The 19,037-nt window shown below is 37.8% G+C and overlaps 1 protein-coding gene across 3 annotated transcripts in view; it reads left to right on the top strand.

The window, feature by feature from the left end:
• COG5 (component of oligomeric golgi complex 5) overlaps positions 1-19,037 on the top strand; it is a 285,624-nt gene that overhangs the window by 189,876 nt on the left and 76,711 nt on the right. For all 3 annotated transcript variants that reach the window (XM_061413970.1, XM_061413972.1, XM_061413971.1), the window contains one exon: positions 14,275-14,479. In XM_061413970.1, coding sequence (XP_061269954.1) covers positions 14,275-14,479 — 205 coding nt within the window. The remainder of the gene's footprint in view (positions 1-14,274; positions 14,480-19,037) is intronic.

Below are 19,037 nucleotides of genomic sequence, written 5' to 3'. Positions count from 1 at the left end.
TTAGATTTCTCAGTAAAAAAAAAAAAAATACGTCTGCCCTCTTTAGTTATTACCTTGGGAGCACTGGTCTCCTGCCACTCTTCTTCCCCTGTCTCCCTCAGGATACAGTCTCAACGTGATGTTTTATTTGGTTCCTTCCTATCTGCTTAGCAGTATTTTTCTCCCTTCTAATTTTTTTTTTTAAATTTCTGTCCTGGAGTGTTAGTTCTTGAATGAATCACCCTCTTGCTTCTCAGTATTTACAAATACTGAAGCACCTGTCTGTAATCATCCTCTTCATCTAGATAATTCACATTCATCTTTTCAGCCTCAGTTTAGAAATAAAGTGTTCCTTGATTCTTCCCTCTTCATCATTGTACTCAAATGTGGGTATGGCATCCTCTCTCTGCTCCCACAAAGCTCTAACATGTTCCCAGTTTTAATCCTTATCTCACTGCATTGTTATGGCTCACCTCCTTCAAGCTTGTCCGAATCTCCCACTAGCCTGTAGAGAAACCATCTCTGTGTACCTCTGTTCCATGCTATATTCCTGTCACTCACATGGCACAGTGCTCAATACAAAATAGACATCCTGTTGAAATGGATTCCTAAAGTGTTACTTTAATAGTAAAGGCTTTATGTATTAGGAAATCCGAGGAAAATGCAAACTGTAAAATAGAAATACTTTTCATTAAAAAATAGCACATATAAGGTAAATGAGACCTTAAAATATGAAATACTTTTAGAAAATAAACAATATGTATATGGGATAAACAAGGATACAAAAGCATGATTATTATAGGATCAGATCAGATCAGTCGCTCAGTCGTGTCCGACTCTTTGCAATCCCATGAATCGCAGCACGCCAGGCCTCCCTGTCCATCACCAACTCCCGGAATTCACTGAGACTCACGTCCATTGAGTCAGTGATGCCATCCAGCCATCTCATCCTCTGTCGTCCCCTTCTCCTCCTGCCCCCAATCCCTCCCAGCATCAGAGTCTTTGCCAGTGAGTCAACTCTTCGCGTGAGGTGGACAAAGTACTGGAGTTTCAGCTTTAGCATCATTCCTTCCAAAGAAATCCCAGGGCTGATCTCCTTCAGAATGGACTGGTTGGATCTCCTTGCAGTCCAAGGGACTCTCCAGAGTCTTCTCCAACAGCACAGTTCAAAAGCATCAATTCTTCGGCGCTTGGCCTTCTTCACAGTCCAACTCTCACATCCATACATGACTACTGGAAAAACCATAGCCTTGACTAGACGAACCTTTGTTGGCAAAGTAATATCTCTGCTTTTGAATATGCTGTCTAGGTTGGTCATAACTTTCCTTCCAAGGAGTAAGCGTCTTTTAATTTCATGGCTACAGTCACCATCTGTAGTGATTTTGGAGCCCAGAAAAATAAAGTCTGACACTGTTTCCACTGTTTCCCCATCTATTTCCCATGAAGTGATGGGACCGGATGCCATGATCTTCGTTTTCTGAATGTTGAGCTTTAAGCCAACTTTTTCACTCTCCACTTTTACTTTCATCAAGAGGCTTTTTAGTTCCTCTTCACTTTCTGCCCTAAGGGTGGTGTCATCTGCATATCTGAGGTTATTGAGATTTCTCCCCGCAATCTTGATTCCAGCTTGTGTTTCTTCCAGTCCAGCGTTTCTCATGATGTACTCTGCATAGAAGTTAAATAAACAAGGTGACAATATACAGCCTTGACGTACTCCTTTTCCTATTTGCAACCAGTCTGTTGTTCCATGTCCAGTTCTTACTGTCGCTTCCTGACCTGCATACAAATTTCTCAAGAGGCAGATCAGGTGGTCTGGTATTCCCATCTCTTTCAGTTTTCCACAGTTGATTGTGATCCACACAGTCAAAGGCTTTGGCATAATCAGTAAAGCAGAAATAGATGTTTTTCTGGAACTCTATTGCTTTTTCCATGATCCAGCATAGTAGGATATAAAATAATTTTTACTTTTTTCCTTATGCCTTCATATATTTGATATTTTAAAGTACTTTATATCATTAGTTATAAACTATGAAACAGTTTTCATTGAGGTAAAACAAGCCTAGGCTACTTAATTAAGTCTTCCATAAAAATTTGTTGAATGGATAAATGTGATCCTGTTGTTACGAAAATGAGTAAAGTGCTCAGGGTTGAAGACTAGATTGAGATAAAAGAGTTCAGAGGAGAAAATCCCTACTTTACCTCACATAGCAGGGTAAATTTCAAGTAGACCAAAGAATTATATGTAAAATATAAAGCTATTCAAATGCTAGAAGAAACACAAGTGAGCAAGCTAGGTGTAGGGAAAACTTTTCTGATTTAATTTCTAGAAGCAATGATGAGAAGATTGATAATTTGACTGTGTTAAAAAATTTACATAGCCAAAAAACTCTTAAGCAAAATAAAATAACAAATGAGAAAAATATAACTTACCTCAATGAAAAAGGGTTAGTATAAAAAAAACTTCTGAAATAAGAAGAAAAAAGATCAAGAACCCTACCAAAATAGTATAAATATATCTCGTTTGTAAAAGATTCTCAGTGTCACCATACATAGAAAAATGCAAAGTAAAAGTGTACAGAAACATCATTTTTCATCTGTCAAATTGTTCAGTTGCTCAATCGTGTCCTACTCTTTGTGACCTAATCAAATTAGCCATAAGTAAAAAGAAATTTGGTAACACACTCTGCTGGCAAGCCTGTAGGGAAATAGTCACTCTCACACAGTATTCATTAGCATCCAAACCTTATAAGAATTTCTAACAAAATTATCTAACAAAATAGATAAGGACCTAACAAAATTATATAAGCAGTTGCTTGGTGTCCCTTGTGGCTTAGCTGGTAAAGAATCCACCTGCAACACGGGAGACCTGGGTTCAGTCCCTGAGTTGGGATGGTCCCTTGGAGAAGGGAAAGGCTACCCACTCCAGTATTCTGGCCTGGAGAATTCCATGGACTGTATAGTCCATGGGGTCACAGAGTTGGACATGACTGAGTGACTTTCACTTTCACTTTTTCTTTTTTGTATTTAGCAGTTCTACTTCAAAGGGTCTATTCCATAAATATACTATCAAAAATACAAAGAGATATATTCACAGGGCTGTTCATTGCATCATTATTTGGAAAAAACTGGAAACAGCCCAAATGTTTATCACTAGGGGGGTAGTTTAACTATGGTGCATCCTAGAATGAAATGCCATGCAGCTATAAAAAGGAATGAGAAGCAAAAAAGGAATGAGGAATATCTTTATATACTACTATGGAGCAATCTCCAAGTTATATTGTTAAGTTTAAAAATATAAGAAAAACATGTCTACAGTGTGCTAATAAGAAAGGCAGTGGTATAAATAAATATACATTTTTGCTTATATTTTAGAAACAGAAGACTAAACCTTAAAATCCAGAACAAAATGGTTACCAATAGAGGGGGAGTGTGTGAAGAATACGTTGGAGAGGCCAGGGATGAAAGCTAGACTCCTCTGAATATACAATATATTTGTGTAATATATATATACACACAATATATATTCTTTTCCAGATTCTTTTCCATTATAGGTTATTACAAGAGATTGAATATAATTCCTTGTGCTATATAGTAATAGTGGGTCCTTGTTTATCTGTTTGACTACTTTTAAACAGAGTAATTTGTTTTTATAGCCCTACTAGGATATACTTATAGGACAATAAGAACTTTCCCCCAAACAGAGTAACTCTTCTAAACAATCATGTTATTCTTAGTAGTGTTATTGTTATACTCAGACTGCTGTTTGTGCCATATAGTGTGAAAGTCACTCAGTTGTGTCCGACTCTTTGTGACCCCATGGACTATACAGTCCATGGAATTCTCCAGGCCAGAATACTGGAGTGGGTAGCCTTTCCCTTCTCCAGGGAATCTTTCCAACCCAGGGATCGAATCCAGGTCTCCCACATTGCAGGCAGATTCTTTACCAGCTAAGCCACAAGGGAAGTCCAAGAATACCAGAGTGGGTAGCCTATCCCTTTTCCAGCAGATCTTCCTGACCCAGGAATCAAACCCAGGGCTCCTGCATTGCATGTGGATTCTTTACCAACTGAGCTATGAGGGGTATGGTGTAAATAAATGTACTGGTATCAGACTGAATCTGGATTTTGAGCATGTGTGAAACAAGATATAAAAATGGTTGAGATCAACTGATATTTTTTTCTTTAAAAATATATAATTTGATCTGCAAACATTTCATAGCTCTGCCCACTTGTAAAGACCTGAAAATAGTGACCGTTTCATTGGTCCTGAACCTCTCTAAAACCAATGCTGTGGATTTAAAACTTGATTTCCCATGGAAAGAAATCCCAGTTCTTTGAAGAAATGGTTAATTTGGGGTTAGGGGTAAGAAATGTGCAGGATAATTTTCTAACCCTATATACTAGAAAGAAAGAAAGATATGAAGACCAAGACTGTTAGGATTGAATTAGTAGGACCCAGGAAGCAATTTAAATAGATATATACAAGAGAAGGAATAAATTTAGCGTCAATAAGAAGATAGTCAAAGGTGATTAAGTCCATCAAATCCATGGGCTTGTAATGATGTAAGTAAAGAAATACTGATTACCCTTGGGGATACTATGGAAATCTATTCCTTGCTTTGAAAAGTGGTGAATAAAGGGGGAAAAACATTTTTAATCCTTCCTACAAATGATAAATTACAGAAGTTGAATAATTGATGGCAGAAGTTTTATTTGTAAAAATATCACTTGTAATAAGGGTAAAAAGAATGTTACATATATTCAAAGAACATTCAAAGAATGTTATCTTCATCTTGAAATCTCTTAGTACAACTGGGCAATGATTGTTAATGGACTGTCCATATAAAAAAGGCAAACAATATACAAATTAAAAGGTAGAGAATCTGCCTGCCAGTGCAAGAGATGCAAGAGATGCAGGTTCAGTCCTTGGGTTGGATAGATCCCCTAGAGAAGGGAATGGCAGCCCACTTCGGTATTCTTGCCTGGAAAATCCCACGGACAGAGGAGCCTGGCATGCCACAGTCCATGGGGTCGCAAAGAGTCGGACACAACTGAGTACACATCATATTGCCATACAAGTTCATATGATACATATGTAGTAGGCTCACCAGAAATTATAGACTGTGGAAACAGATCAAATTTCTTAAATGCTGCAGTGGTTTTCAACTTAGTTGCATGTTAAAATCACTTAAAGAGTATTTAAAAATCTCACAGCCTATACTGCAATTGCATTAACGTCTCTGAGTTGAGACCCAAGCATCAGGACTTTTTTTTAGGCTTCCAAAGTTGTTTCAGTATGCAGCCAAGGTTGAAATGTATTGTTTTAGATCCAGCTGATAATTTACAGGAAATACAGGGATCCAAGGGTGCAATAAGCAAAATTCAGACTGGGAAGCTCTAGAGGATAAATGACCCAATTTCTTAAATAAAGAATTAAAAGGAATAAAAAAGAGAGGAACTATAGGTGGGGCTTGATGATATATCAAATAATTATAATATATGGACTATTTATGGGTCCTAAATAAACAAGCTAAAAAAAAGTCCCAAGTCAGTCATACAGATACTGTGACTGATTGTTAATTTTGTAAAGTTTGATAAGAGAACTATGGTTACTTTTTAAAAATAGTCTTTACTATCAGAGATACATGCTGAAGTATTTATGGATGAAATAATATGATGTTGTCATTTGCTCCAAAATAACTGGCAGCAGTCAAGGAAAATTGGCTAGGGTTATGATAGATAAAACATCATCAAGCTGGTAAATGGTGATAACCCCAGACACACAGTCTATCCCTCTCCTTCCCTGCTCCCCCTTGGCACTTGCAAGTCTGTTGTCTATGTCTGTGAGTCTGTTTCTGTTCTGTAGATAGGTTCATTTGATACTGTTACTTTTACCAAAATAGTTTCAGTGGCATTGTGGCAGTTGGAAGTTGGGTTACAGCCTGAAGGAGGCAAGGAGATGTATGTAGACTATGATTATAAGCAGTGACAGGACAGTGGCTACTCATTAACTGTTGGAAGGTCAAGAGGAAGTCTTTGCCATATTATTTGTATTTTTTGATTTTTTATACAATGAAAGTATGTTCAGTCTTTTTATAAAAAATTAATTGGAGGCTGAAAGTACAGGAGAGAGTAGTAGAGGAGGAGCTGAAATAGAATGAGATTAAGTGTGGAAGTTGAATAATTGATCATGTATAGAATGGACACTTGTTCCTATGAAGAAAGTTAAAGACAAACATTTATAGGGGAATAGAGGAGAAGGTAATGGCAACCCACTCCAGTACTCTTGCCTGGAAAATCCCATGGACGGAGGAGCCTGGTAGGCTGCAGTCCATGGGGTCACTAAGAGTCACACATGACTGAGTGACTTCACTTTCACTTTTCACTTTCATGCATTGAAGAAGGAAATGGCAACCCACTCCAGTGTTCTTGCCTGGAGAATCCCAGGGACTGGGGAGCCTGGTGGGCTGCTGTCTATGGGGTCGCACAGAGTCGGACACGACTGAAGTGACTTAGCAGCAGCAGCAGAGGGGAAGAAGTTGAAGGTGACCTTTATTTTTGTTGCAACATTTATTGTGAGATAATGAGGGTGGTCATCTTCATATCATAAATGGATTCAAAGTTAACTAATTAAGAGTTTGGAGAAGAACGTGTATGCTTTGTATTCCTGTTAAAAGGGAAGGGTATGGTGTAGAATACATACACAATTGGTATTGGATACCATACTTTGTATTGCTGTTATTATGAAAAAACAAAACCTAAAAAATCTCTTAGGTGCCGTATCTGGATATTTTCAGACAGTTATTGCATCTTAATTATGTGTGTGTGTGTAGTGTAGTTCGTGCAAGTGGCTAATATTAGATTGTGTGTGCTTTTTTTAAACTCAGTTTCTTCATTCAAAGCTTAATGTTTTAGGCTTTGGTCAGATTTTCCATCTAAAGCTTCCATTTTAATATCTGTTTATCTTAAATAGGGTTTCTCTAAGCTTTAAAAAGGTCTGTTTTCTATTCTGATTTTAGTTTTATTAAATCATAACTTTAAAATTAAATCAAAAGACATATTAATCCTCAATAAAATACATTTATAATTAGTTTTAGGTCATATAAACATTGATTGCTTTTAATATATAACTTGGACTGTACATTTCTGGAACTTAGAAGGAAAAGTTCTTTTTATGAGTAATGGGAAAATTCATTACCTTGGGTGCAATTGACTTACCATTATTTTATTGTAGAACTATTTCTGTAGTGTATTTGGTCTATTTTTCAACAATACTGTAAACGATTTTTTATATGAAACTGTTAAATACAAAGGAATAATATAGTCTGTGTTAGTCGCTCAGTCGACTAACTAACCATGGGGTCCATGCGACCCCATGGACTGTAGCCAACAGGATCCTCTGTCCATGGAAATCTTCAGGCAAGAATACTGGAGTGGGTTTTTATTCCCTTCTCCAGGGGATCTTCCTAACCCAGAAGTCGAACCCAGGTCTCCCACATTGAGGCAGCTTCTTTACTGCCTGAGCCACCAGGTCTATAATGTATTAGTATTTGAAAAATAGGTCTTTATCAGACTGCTGGATGGCCCTCAGCATTTGACTTTTTATCATTTTTATTGATGTGAATGAAGTATCATTCATTTTATCAGGGCAGATAGATTCTAAGATTGCTCCCATTGATCCCTCCCTCCTGATATTTATACGCTTGTGTTATCTTTTCCCCTTGAATACAGGTACAACTTGTTTGTAATCTATAGACCATGCAAAGAAGAGGTCCCTTGTATGATTAGGTAACATAAGAGCGTAATTTCCATTTCACTAGCAAGCACTCTCTGTTGCCTTCTTGGATTACAAGCTTTGATAAAATAAGCAGTCATATTGGAGTGGTCCACTTTGTATGGTTGACCCCTTGCCAACAGCAAACTAGGAACTGAGACCCTCAATCCAGTTCAGTTCATCAGGAACTGAATCTTGACAATAGCCACATGAGCTTGGAATCTTGTCCCCGAGTTAAGCCTTCTGATGCGACTCCAGCCATGGCTGACAGCTTGATTGGAGTCTTAGGAGAGACCCTGAAGCAGAGGACCCGGCATGTCTCATTCATAGAAACTGTGAGATAATAAATGTATGTTTTTTAAAATAAGCAGCTACATTTGTGGCAGTTTATTGTGTAGCAATATATATCTAATGCAATTATGAAACAGAAAATACTTTCCAAGACATACCAAACCCTCCTTTACTTTCGTAGTACTAGATGATTTAGATGCAAGACAGGTTTTGGGAACTGAGCCTATTAGGCAAGGAATGAACTAGAAATGAGTAGCAATGTACTTAAAAAAGAGGGACTTAACATAGCTATGGAGGCTTACTCTCTCAGGCCAAGAGCATGGCAGGTTGTTAAAATAAGAGCAGCAGCCTCTGCTGGGATTGTCTACCTCACATCTTTTGCATTTGCTATTTCCTCCATCTGAATCACACTTTCCCCAGGCATCCAAATGGGTCATATCCTTACTTCACTCAGAGAGGCCCTCCCTGTCGTCAGTAAATAAAATGCTACTGCCTATCCCCAGATTACTATGATGGTGTGGTCAGCCACCCAGAGTCAGACATTCTGGAGTATGAAGTCAAGTGGGCCTTAGGAAGCACTGCTGTTAATAAAGCTAGTGGATGTGATGGAATTCCAGTAGAGCTATTCAGAACCGAAAGGATGATGCCATCAAGGTGTTGCATTCAATATGTCAGCAAATCTGGAAGACCCATCAGTGGTCATTGGACTTGAAAAGGTCAATCGTCATCCCAGTTCCTAAGAAGGGTAGTACTAAAGAATGTGCTAACCATTGGACAGTTGTACTCATCTCCATGATAGTGAGGTCAAGCTTAAAATCTTGCTGCTAGGCATCAGATTTATGTGAACCAAGAACTTTCAGATGTCCAAGTTGGGTTTAGAAAAGGCAGAAGAACCATAGATCAAATTGCCAATATTTGCTTGATCATAGAGAAAGCAAGGGAATTCCAGAAAAACATCTACTTCTGTTTCATCGACTACAAAGGCTAAAGCCTTTGACTGTGTGGATCTTAACAAACTGTGGAAAGTTCTTAAAGAGATGGGAATACCAGACCAATACCTGTCTCCTGAGAAACCTGTATGTGGGTCAAGAAGCAACAGTTAGAACCCTGTATGGAACAACTGACTGGTTCAAGATTGAGAAAGGAGTATGGCAGGGCTGTCCGCTGTCACCCTGTTTGTTTAATCTGTACGTGAGCACATCATGAAAAATGTCAAGCTGAATGAGTTACAAGCTAGAATCAGAATAGGCAGGAGAAACATCAACAACCTCACATACACAGATGATACCACTCTAATGGCAGAAAGTGAAGAGGAACTAAAGAGCCTCTTGTTGAGGGTGAAGCAGGAGAGTAAAAGAGCCGGCTTAAAACTAAATATTAAACAAAACTAAGATCATGCCATCTGGCCCCATTCAGTTCAGTTCAATCGCTCAGTCGTGTCTGACTCTTTGCAACCCCATGAATTGCAGCACACCAGGCCTCCCTGTACATCACCAACTCCCAGAGTTCACTCAAACTCGTGTCCATCGAGTCGGTGATGCCATCCAGCCATCTCATCCTCTGTCGTCCCCTTCTCCTGCCCCCAATCCTCCCAGCATCAGAGTCTTTTCCAATGAGTCAACTCTTCGCCTGAGGTGGCCAAAGTACTGGAGTTTCAGCTTTAGCATCATTCCTTCCAAAGAACACCCAGGGCTGATCTCCTTTAGGATGGACTGGTTGGATCTCCTTGCAGTCCAAGGGACTTTCAAGAGTCTTCTCCAGCACCACAGTTCAAAAGCATCAATTCTTCGGTGCTCAGCTTTCTTCACAGTTCAACTCTCACATCTATCCGGCCCCATTACTGCATGGCAAATAGAAGGGGAAAAGATGAAAGTAGTGACAGATTTCCTTTTCTTGGGCTCCAAAATCACCGCGGACAGTGACTGCAGCCATGAAATCAGAAGACTATTGCTTCATAGCAAGAAAGTGATGACAGACCTAGACAGTGTGTTGAAAAGCAGAGACGTTACTCTGCTGACAGAGATCCATATAGTCAAGGCTGTGGTCTTCCCAGTGTCACGTACGGTTATGAAAGATGTACCATGAAGAAGGCAGAATGCCCAAAAATAGATGCCTTCAAACTGTGGTGCTGGAGAAGACTCCTAAGAGTCCCTTGGACAGAAAGGAGATCAAACCAGTCAAGGGAAGTCAATCCTGAATACTTGTTGGAAGGACTGATGCTGAAGCTGAAGCTCCAGTATTTTGATAATCTGATGTAAACAGCCGACTCATTGTAAAAGTCCCTGATGCTGGGAAAGATTGAGGGCAGAAGGAAAAGGGGGCATCAGAGGGTTAGATGCCTGGATGGCATCACTAATGCAGTGGACATGAACTTGGGCAAACTTTGGGAGATGGTGTAGGACAGGAAGGCCTGGCACACTGCAGTCCATGGGGTTGCAAACAGTCGGACATGACTGGGCTACTGAACAACAACATCACTATTCTCTAATCTTGATATTATGTTACATACTAATTTGTTTACTGTCTTTCTCTTTCATTGGAACATAAGCTCCTCATGGGTAGGAACTTTGCTTCTTTTGTTCACTGCTGCGTATGCATCATTTACAACAACATTTGTCATATAGTAAATGATCAGCAAATACTTGTTGAGTCAATTAGTCCACCTTCCAGATTTCACACTGACCAGGATTTGGTTGTCTGGAGGCTGATGGGAGTTTTCAGGAGTGATGCCCTTTCTTGGTCAGGACTCCAGTCAATGGCTGAGAGATGAGGTGTTGCGTCTTCACACAGGGAGATGTGCTGGCAGAGTCAGACAAACAGGCTGAGATTAAGCACAGCTACTCAAGACTAAGGCCAGATCTGTGAAAGCTGCAGCTCTGGGATAAATAGGGGGTCTAGGAGGAGTGAGGTAATGAAGTCTAGGCTATTAGAATCTAGAGAAAATATTTAATTCCATACCTACATCCTTCTTCATTCTTTTTTCAGTTTGTTCATTCAGTAATTCAATGCCTGGTGTTATTCTAGGTAAAGGAAATACAGAGACAAATCAAATAGTATCCCTGTCTCATTAAACTTACATTCTGAAGAGGGAGCACAGACAGTCAACACAAACTAATAAATAATTTCTTACAGTGTTCATTGCTATGAAGAAATCTTCATAAAACAAGCTACTGAAATAAAGATGAATTTCCTCTCCCTGTTAGTGTCTATGTTGGAGTCACTAATTATTGCTCAAAAAGAATTGAGCAATATTGCTCAGTTGCTCATATGAAGGCATAATCTGAGTAATGGATTACTTAGTAATCGGGAATTAGTAATCTGTCATTTTCTATCTGTAAATGATTTGTTAGATTATTAAGATATGCAGTTAAGTTCTATAGACATTGCAGTTAAGTTCTAAAGACATTTATCAAATAAGTAATTGATTGTAATCAAGTTTATAGGTAATTGATGTGAACATTTTAAACCTATTTATAAAAGAAAGTAAAGTAGAATTTAACTTCAGGAATTACCACACAATATTTATTTGTAAACTTTAAATGTATTTGATTTAAGTAACTTAGAATCAATGAGTCAGTCACGTTTACTGAGATGATATAGTCACAGTTTGGCTTTCTAAAACTCTGAACAGTGGATTGTTCTGCATAGATAAGATTTCTGTGAAAGTGAGCATATTGTCCATTGAAAAGCAAAACTTAATTTATTCTATCATTAAGAGATACTTTGTGTTGAGTACCAAATATGCATTGAAGAAAATGAGTCTTGTCCTTGTTCTCATCAAGTTTATAGTCAAGTACGGGAAACATACATTACATAAATAAAATTGGAAATTGTGGTAAATGGGAAGGGAAAAAGCAGATTCCTATAATGAAAGGAATATGATTTAGCTTTGAGGAGCTCAAGAACTGTGAAAGATCTGAGATATTTACCCTACTTAGAAAGGGTAGCCTGCCAAAGTGCTCTGGATATTGTCAGAAGACACGAGACTCCTGGGTCAGAGCAGAAGGACTTTATTACTCAGCATACCAAGCTGCGTGAGCATTGGCATCTTTGTTTTTTGGCTCCCCCCACCTCCAGGTCTCACAGGGAGATGCAGTTCAGTGGTAAGTATGCCGTGAGTTTGTCTCTCTTAAGTTGGGAGAATCTGCCACTTTTGCTGTAAGCAGTAAGCAAGCCTGCTCTTTGTGTGCTGAAGAAGTTACTTCATCTTTCAAGGCTACTTGCTACAGATGCAAACCTTGCTACAGATAAATGGCCTGGATAAAGAGCAACTAGGGCCTCTCATTGTTGACATACCTGCAAGAATATGTGGGAACACTCAGGGCCATGGTGAATGGCTTCTTCATTGGGGAGGAGGGATTTCAAAGAAGTCCTAGCTGAGATTTTTTTAAACAGTTTTTTATTAGAATATAATTGGTATACAATAACCTGAACATAATTTTTGTTAAGTTTTGACATACATGCACACCCATGAAAGCATCACAGCAGTGAAGATCAGTGAATATACTTGTCATCAGTGAAAGTTTCCATGTACCCATTTATAATTCCTCTCCCTGCCATCTCCTTTCTCCTTCCCCAAGCAAATTCTTGACAAGCTTTTTGTCACTTTGAGCTAGGTTACTTTTCCGGGAACTATGTACAGATTGAATGATACAGCATGTATTATGGATTCTTATTTGCCTTTCATGGAGCAGGATTGTATTTAGAATCATCCATATTGTAATGTGTACTTCTGTATAGTGTTCTGTTGTTCAAGTATACTACAGTTTCTACATGCATTCACTTGTGGATGGACAATTTGGGTTGTTTCCAGTTTTTGGCTATTACAAATCAAGGTGCTTTGAGTGTTCATATATAAATCTTTATATGGACATATACTTTTATTTCTGTTGAATAAACATGTAGAAGAGGAATGGTTTGACCATATGGTAGGTATATCTTTAACAGTTTAAGAAAAAGCCAGACTTTTTTGCAAAATGATCAGTTTTTCTTTTCTACCAACAGTATATAAGAGTTTTGGTATTTCTGTATTCACCAACATTTGGTTTTTGTTTTAGCTAGTCTAACAGGTATATAGTCATATTTCATTATGATTTTTAAAATTTGACTTCAAAAGCAAAGTCAACAAAAGGAAAAATAAACAAGCAGGACTATATCAAACAAAAAACCTCTATACAGCAAAGGAAACCATAAACAAAATAAGAGGACAACCCACTAAATGGGAAAAAATATTTGAAAATTACATACCTGATAAGGGGTTAATATCCAAAGTATATATAGAACTCATACAACTCAGTAGCAAAAAACCAAAGTATCCAGTAAAACAAAAGGGACAGGATCTAAGTAGACATTTTTCTATAGACAACATATAGAAGGGCAAGAGTACATGAAAAGATGCTTAGCATAACTAATCATCAGCAAAATGCAGATAAAAAACACAGATATTATCTCACACCTGTTGGAATGACCAGTATTAAAAAGTAAAGAAATAATAAGTGCTGATGAGGTTGTAGTGAAAATGGAACCCTTGTACCTTCTTTAGTGGGAATATAATTAACTGATGCAGTCACTATGAAGAACAGTATGGAGGTTTCTCAGAAAATTAAATATAGAACTGATCTAGCAATTTTCTTTTGGATTTTTATCCAGGATCATTTAAATATATCTTTCTGTTATGATTTCTTATCTAAAACTATTTGGGTTTTTCATACTTTGTATGATTTGAAACCTTTCAGATTTATTCAGATGATTTCATGACATTAACAATTGTCATTTTTGGTAAATATTTCATGTGTACTTGAAAACAATGACTACTTTGCTGTTTTGGATGAAGTATTCTATAAATGTCAATTTAAGTAAATCATGGGTGGTGGTCAGGTATTTTTTATGCTTCCTGATTTTCTATGTATTTTATCAGTTTTTGAAAGAAAAAATTGAAAGTCTTCAACTTTTTTCATCAATGTGTTTGTTTCCTTATAGATTAAGTTTCAAAAACCAAAGGAACTTTGTGGCCAACCCAATATATGGTACATATATCAAATGCAGTAAATAGTCTGGGAGGAAAATTACTGCTACTGGCATTATTTTGAAAAGCCCTGTTAAAACACACCTTTGTTTTGTCCTGTGGTATAGGCTATTTGTAGCACGGTTTTCATATACAAAAGAAACTTTATTTGCTACATTTTATTGTTTTATCATTTATCTAATCCATTTTATTGTTTTGCTTGGCAGCTTCTATGTTTTTGAAACAGGCATTTGAAGGAGAATACCCAAAATTATTGCGGCTTTATAATGACTTATGGAAGCGTCTTCAACAATACAGCCAAAATATTCAAGGAAATTTTAATGCAAGTGGAACTGCAGACCTCTATGCTGACTTACAACACACGGAAGATGATACACAAGATGTATTCATACCGAAAAAGCCAGATTATGAGTATGTTTGTGTAATCAAATCTGTTTGTTGGCACGTTAAGGATTTTGTCCTTTATTTTTATTACAAGTTAGAAATTGGGAAATGTTAATCTTTCTGAATATTTGTAATGATTATTATTAATTTTTTTACCTTAAAAGATTTCACAACACTTTTAACTTAAGGAGTCAAACTTCTATCCTTAGTTGAGCAGCCTGATTCCGACTGAGAATTTGTCTTAAAGGATATCACCAAGTAAGGTGAATAGAAGCTAAGAGATGAGCATGTGTAGTCACTGTCCTTCAATTGATACTATAATACACTTGTAATTATATAGCATCATTATTGATGGGCCAGTGGCATAAATGTGATACAAAAGGAACTGGTATGTTCAGGAACTATAGTGGAAACAAATCTTAGGCTGGGATAGGTTCTCAGTCTGGTGGGCAAAAGCTAAGTATTGTCGAAATTAAACCTGAAAGTCTCTTAGATGAGTCATGAAGTATAGTATATGTAGTGATATTTATAAGCCACATTGGAAAACAATGTACCAACTCAATAAGTTTAAACCTGCCAGCTTTCCCCCTAAATTGAAAAGAAGTACTGTTTTCATATTTCTCTGTAAGTACCAAATCAATTGATTGGTTTGCACACTTCCTTTAAACACTTGAATCATTTATTGTGATGTGATTGACTCAGGTAACAACAGATTCTTATCACCTACCTTGTAAGAAAAATGATAGATTTATGAGTGCTTTTTTAATGTTTGTTTCAACTTTTTTTTTCCTGAATACTTACAGTTGAATTGTAGCCACTTTAGTAAGAAGTTCTGACTGGTAAAATACAGATTATATAAGTTTTAATTGGTAGAGTAAGTGCATAAGAGTAGGCTGAAGTGACAGAAGGGACTTTGTTCTCTTCAGTTACTCTTTCACATTAAACATGAAGTAAACCCGAACATGGTTTTTGGCCAGTCCAGTATATTAAGGTTTTTTTTTTTTTTTTTTAAGTATATGAAATAAAATATGTAGTATCATTCTATTTCTGGCTTAGTTTTATTTTTAAATTCATATGCTTGTACTGAAAAGCTCTGGAAACATACATAGCAAAAAGTAGTAATGCTTTATCTCCAATAGGTAGAGTTTTTATTTTGTACTCCTGCTTTTATTTAAAATGAGCATATGTTACTCATGGGGGTAGGGGAAAGACAGTAAATTCAATGTAGAGAAAAAAATCAGAATGAAAAAAACCTTTTATTTTGACTAGTGGGATATCATTGTCACCTTTTGGAGACTAACTTTAGTAAAGTAGCTGATGTGGAAGAAGAGTTGTGACCTGTACCCTAAGAAACCAAAAAATAATGAGAATAGTAAGGAGCAATTGTATTATGTTTTACATATTCTTTTGAGGAGTGAGGCAAAGAGTCAAACATAAATTTGACCATGAGCCAAAGGAAGGTTTTTTTTGTTGTTTTTAATTATAGAGGGAAAACTGAGAGTATTTATAGATAGAAGTAGCCAGTGGAGAGAGCAAGAGGTAATGAACAAGATCTTGGAAGAATCTGAGTATAATCAAGGCACAAATAACCAGGTTAGCATTTTTCATCATTAAGTATTCATGCTGAATTTGAGAGCTGTTCTTGTTATGAAGAAAATAAAACAAGGATATTCCCTGATGGTCCAGTTGTTATGACTCAGTACTTTCACTGCTGGGGCCTGGCTATAATCCCTGGTTGGGGAACTAAGGTCCTACAACCACGCCCCTTCCACCCCGCCGCCACCCCCCACCAAAAAAAAGACAAGACAACATGATAGAGTGCCTTATATAAGGTGGTGAGGGACGGTCTCTATGAGAAGATAACTTTGACCCAAGACCTCAGTAAGAAATCAGCCGTGGAAGATTTGGAGTAAGATTTCTGCAGGCAGAGAGAAGAGCAGATGTAGAGTCTTTGAGAAAACTAAGATGGAGATGTTGAGGAATAGAAAGCTGGAACACAGTGAAAGAGGGAGAGTGGGGGCTATGAAATTGGCTCAAAGAGGGAGGAAAGTGTAAGATCATGTAAGGCTTTATTCACTATGGTATGGGATTTGGAGTTTATTCAAAACAGTAGAAACCATTGCTTTTAAACAGAGGAATGATATGAACTGATAAACACTTTAAAATTAACACTAGGGCTTCTATATGGACAACTAGGGAAAGCATCACCACAGGGAAAGAGAAGTGGGAAATGGAAGCTATTTTGTTTATCCAGACAAGAAATGGCAATGGCCTAAAATAGGATGAGGGGATGAGGTGGTGAGAACTGGTCAGATTGCTTCTAGATATACTTGCTAGTAGATTGGATTTGAGAGGAAAAGAAGAATCAAGGATATGTATGGACAAGTTGGGAGAAGACCAAAGATTGGAAGCCATGGTCTCATCAAGTAGTGTTGAACAAAGGTTTTTCTTTTGAAACTCTTGAATCAAAGATACAAATAGAGATGTTATAGACTTTTTGAAAAGGTAGTTGACTGTGAATCAGGGCTAGAAATGCATATTTGAGAATCATCGCTATGCATATCTTGAAAAATCATGGGTCTGGAGGAGAGTCTATAGGGAAGATATATGTAAAGAGAAAAGGGAACTTTGGCCCAAGATATGCACTCCAGAATTTATAACTTGGAGGATTGGCAGCCTACAGGACTGAGACAGAAAAAAAATAGTGAGATAGGAGGAAAACTCAAAGTTGTGTGGAACTCTTAAGGAAAGAGTTCATTAGTCAGAGGAGGAATAGTTAACTGTGTCACATGCTGTTGAAAAGCTGAAGAAGCTTAGGACTGAGAATTGACCTCTTGCTACAGCAAAATAAGGTGGTTCAAGGCCTAAGTGTGGAATGGTGGATATAGTGAAGTGAAGTCGCTCAGTCGTGTCCGACTCTTAGCGACCCCATTGACTGTAGCCTACCACACTCCTCTGTCCATGGTATTTTCCAGGCAGTAGTCCTGGAGTGGATTGCCATTTCCTTCTCCAGGGGATCTTCCCAACCCAGGGATCGAAGCCGGGTCTCCCGCATTGTAGGAAGAAGCTTTAGCATCTGAGCCAGTGGATACAAGAGCATTATTAGAATTGATGAAAGGCAGACTATGAGGAGATTGACTTCTGGGATGACAGCACTTCCCACTCTGCTGACCCATCCCCAGTGAATCTGGTGAAAACTATTACAACAAAACCAAACAACTCAGTGCCTCTGGAAATCATCAATGCAAGAAAGTTTATGAAAATTTGGTAGAAAGAATTCCATAAGAGTCTGTGATACTAGAACCAAGACAGTTGTTTTCTCCCTTCCTCTTCCCAGTTCAGCAAGGCACAAGCTCCACTCCAAACTGTGGCACCAAGAACCAAGGGCTCCCTCTCCCACCATTCCCAGCCAGAGGGCTTTCTGCCTAGGAAGAACAGCACTGCAGCATTTCTCATGCTGCTCTCAGCTGCCAGTTAGCTAAAGCCAAGTGTCAGCCAAATGAGATCAATATGTGGGTGCTTCCTTATTGTGCACAATGCTCACATGTTATGTATGTTATCACAATAAAAACAAAGCACATAAAGTGAATTTTTTAAAGTATGCTCACACACAAATTTTTAATGAATGTTTATAGCAGTATTCATAGTTACCAAAAGATAGAAACAAGCCAGATGTCCATCAGCAGACAAATGGATAACCAAATGTTGTATATCCACACAGTGGAATACTATTCAGCCGTAAAAGGAATGAAGTACTAACACTTGTTACAGCATGCCTAAACTTTGAAAAAGTTATGCTAAGTGAAAAAGGCCAAATACAAATGCATATACTGTATGATCCTATCCATATGAAAGTCAAGAACAGCAGATCTCTAGAGATATAAAGCCTATATAAAGCCTATTGGTGGTTGCATAGGGCTGGGAACGGGGTGAGAAGGGTAAAGATTTTAAAGCTGAAGGGTATGAGGTTTCTTTTGAAGGTGATAAAAATGTTCTAGGTTTGAGCATGGTGATGGTGGCACATACCATGAATATACTGAAAACCATCAAATATACACTTTAAATGGTTGAATTGAATGTAAGTCTGGATAAAGCAGTTTTCTAAAAAAGAATAGGAAAGGAGGAGGTGGGTTCAATTCATCTGAGGTTTTGATATCAACAAAGGAATAAAGCTACTCTTTCTTTGGGATAAGAAGAAAATCAGATGTAGATGAAATTACAGAGGAAAAAGAAAAGCTGGTATCAAGTTGACAAAGATCATTGCAGTAGTTTTGGTCTTCGTGTAGAAACAAATGGTCCGCTATAGAGAGTGAAGGACTGCAAAGAAGGTTTTTAATACCTTGAGCTTCAAGTCTCTTGAAATTAAGGGGTTTGTATCAGTGTTCAATAGAAACAATTTCCTTTTTCTCTGGAATGCTTGGGCAGCTTAGCAGCAGGTACAGAGATCATCTAAATGAGATATTTCTTACAGCTTTGAAAGGAAGGTACATTAGAAAAATCAGGATGCTCATGAGAGTACCTTGAAATGCTGGGCTGATGGAGGATGAGCACAGCAAAGGATTTTACAGCACTGATCACAGATCAA

This window comes from Bos javanicus, chromosome 4 (assembly GCF_032452875.1).
Source record: "Bos javanicus breed banteng chromosome 4, ARS-OSU_banteng_1.0, whole genome shotgun sequence".
NCBI classification, from domain to species: domain Eukaryota; kingdom Metazoa; phylum Chordata; class Mammalia; order Artiodactyla; family Bovidae; genus Bos; species Bos javanicus.
The sequence above is the reverse complement of the archived record's forward strand: the minus strand, read 5'-3'. Positions and strand labels throughout refer to the sequence as shown.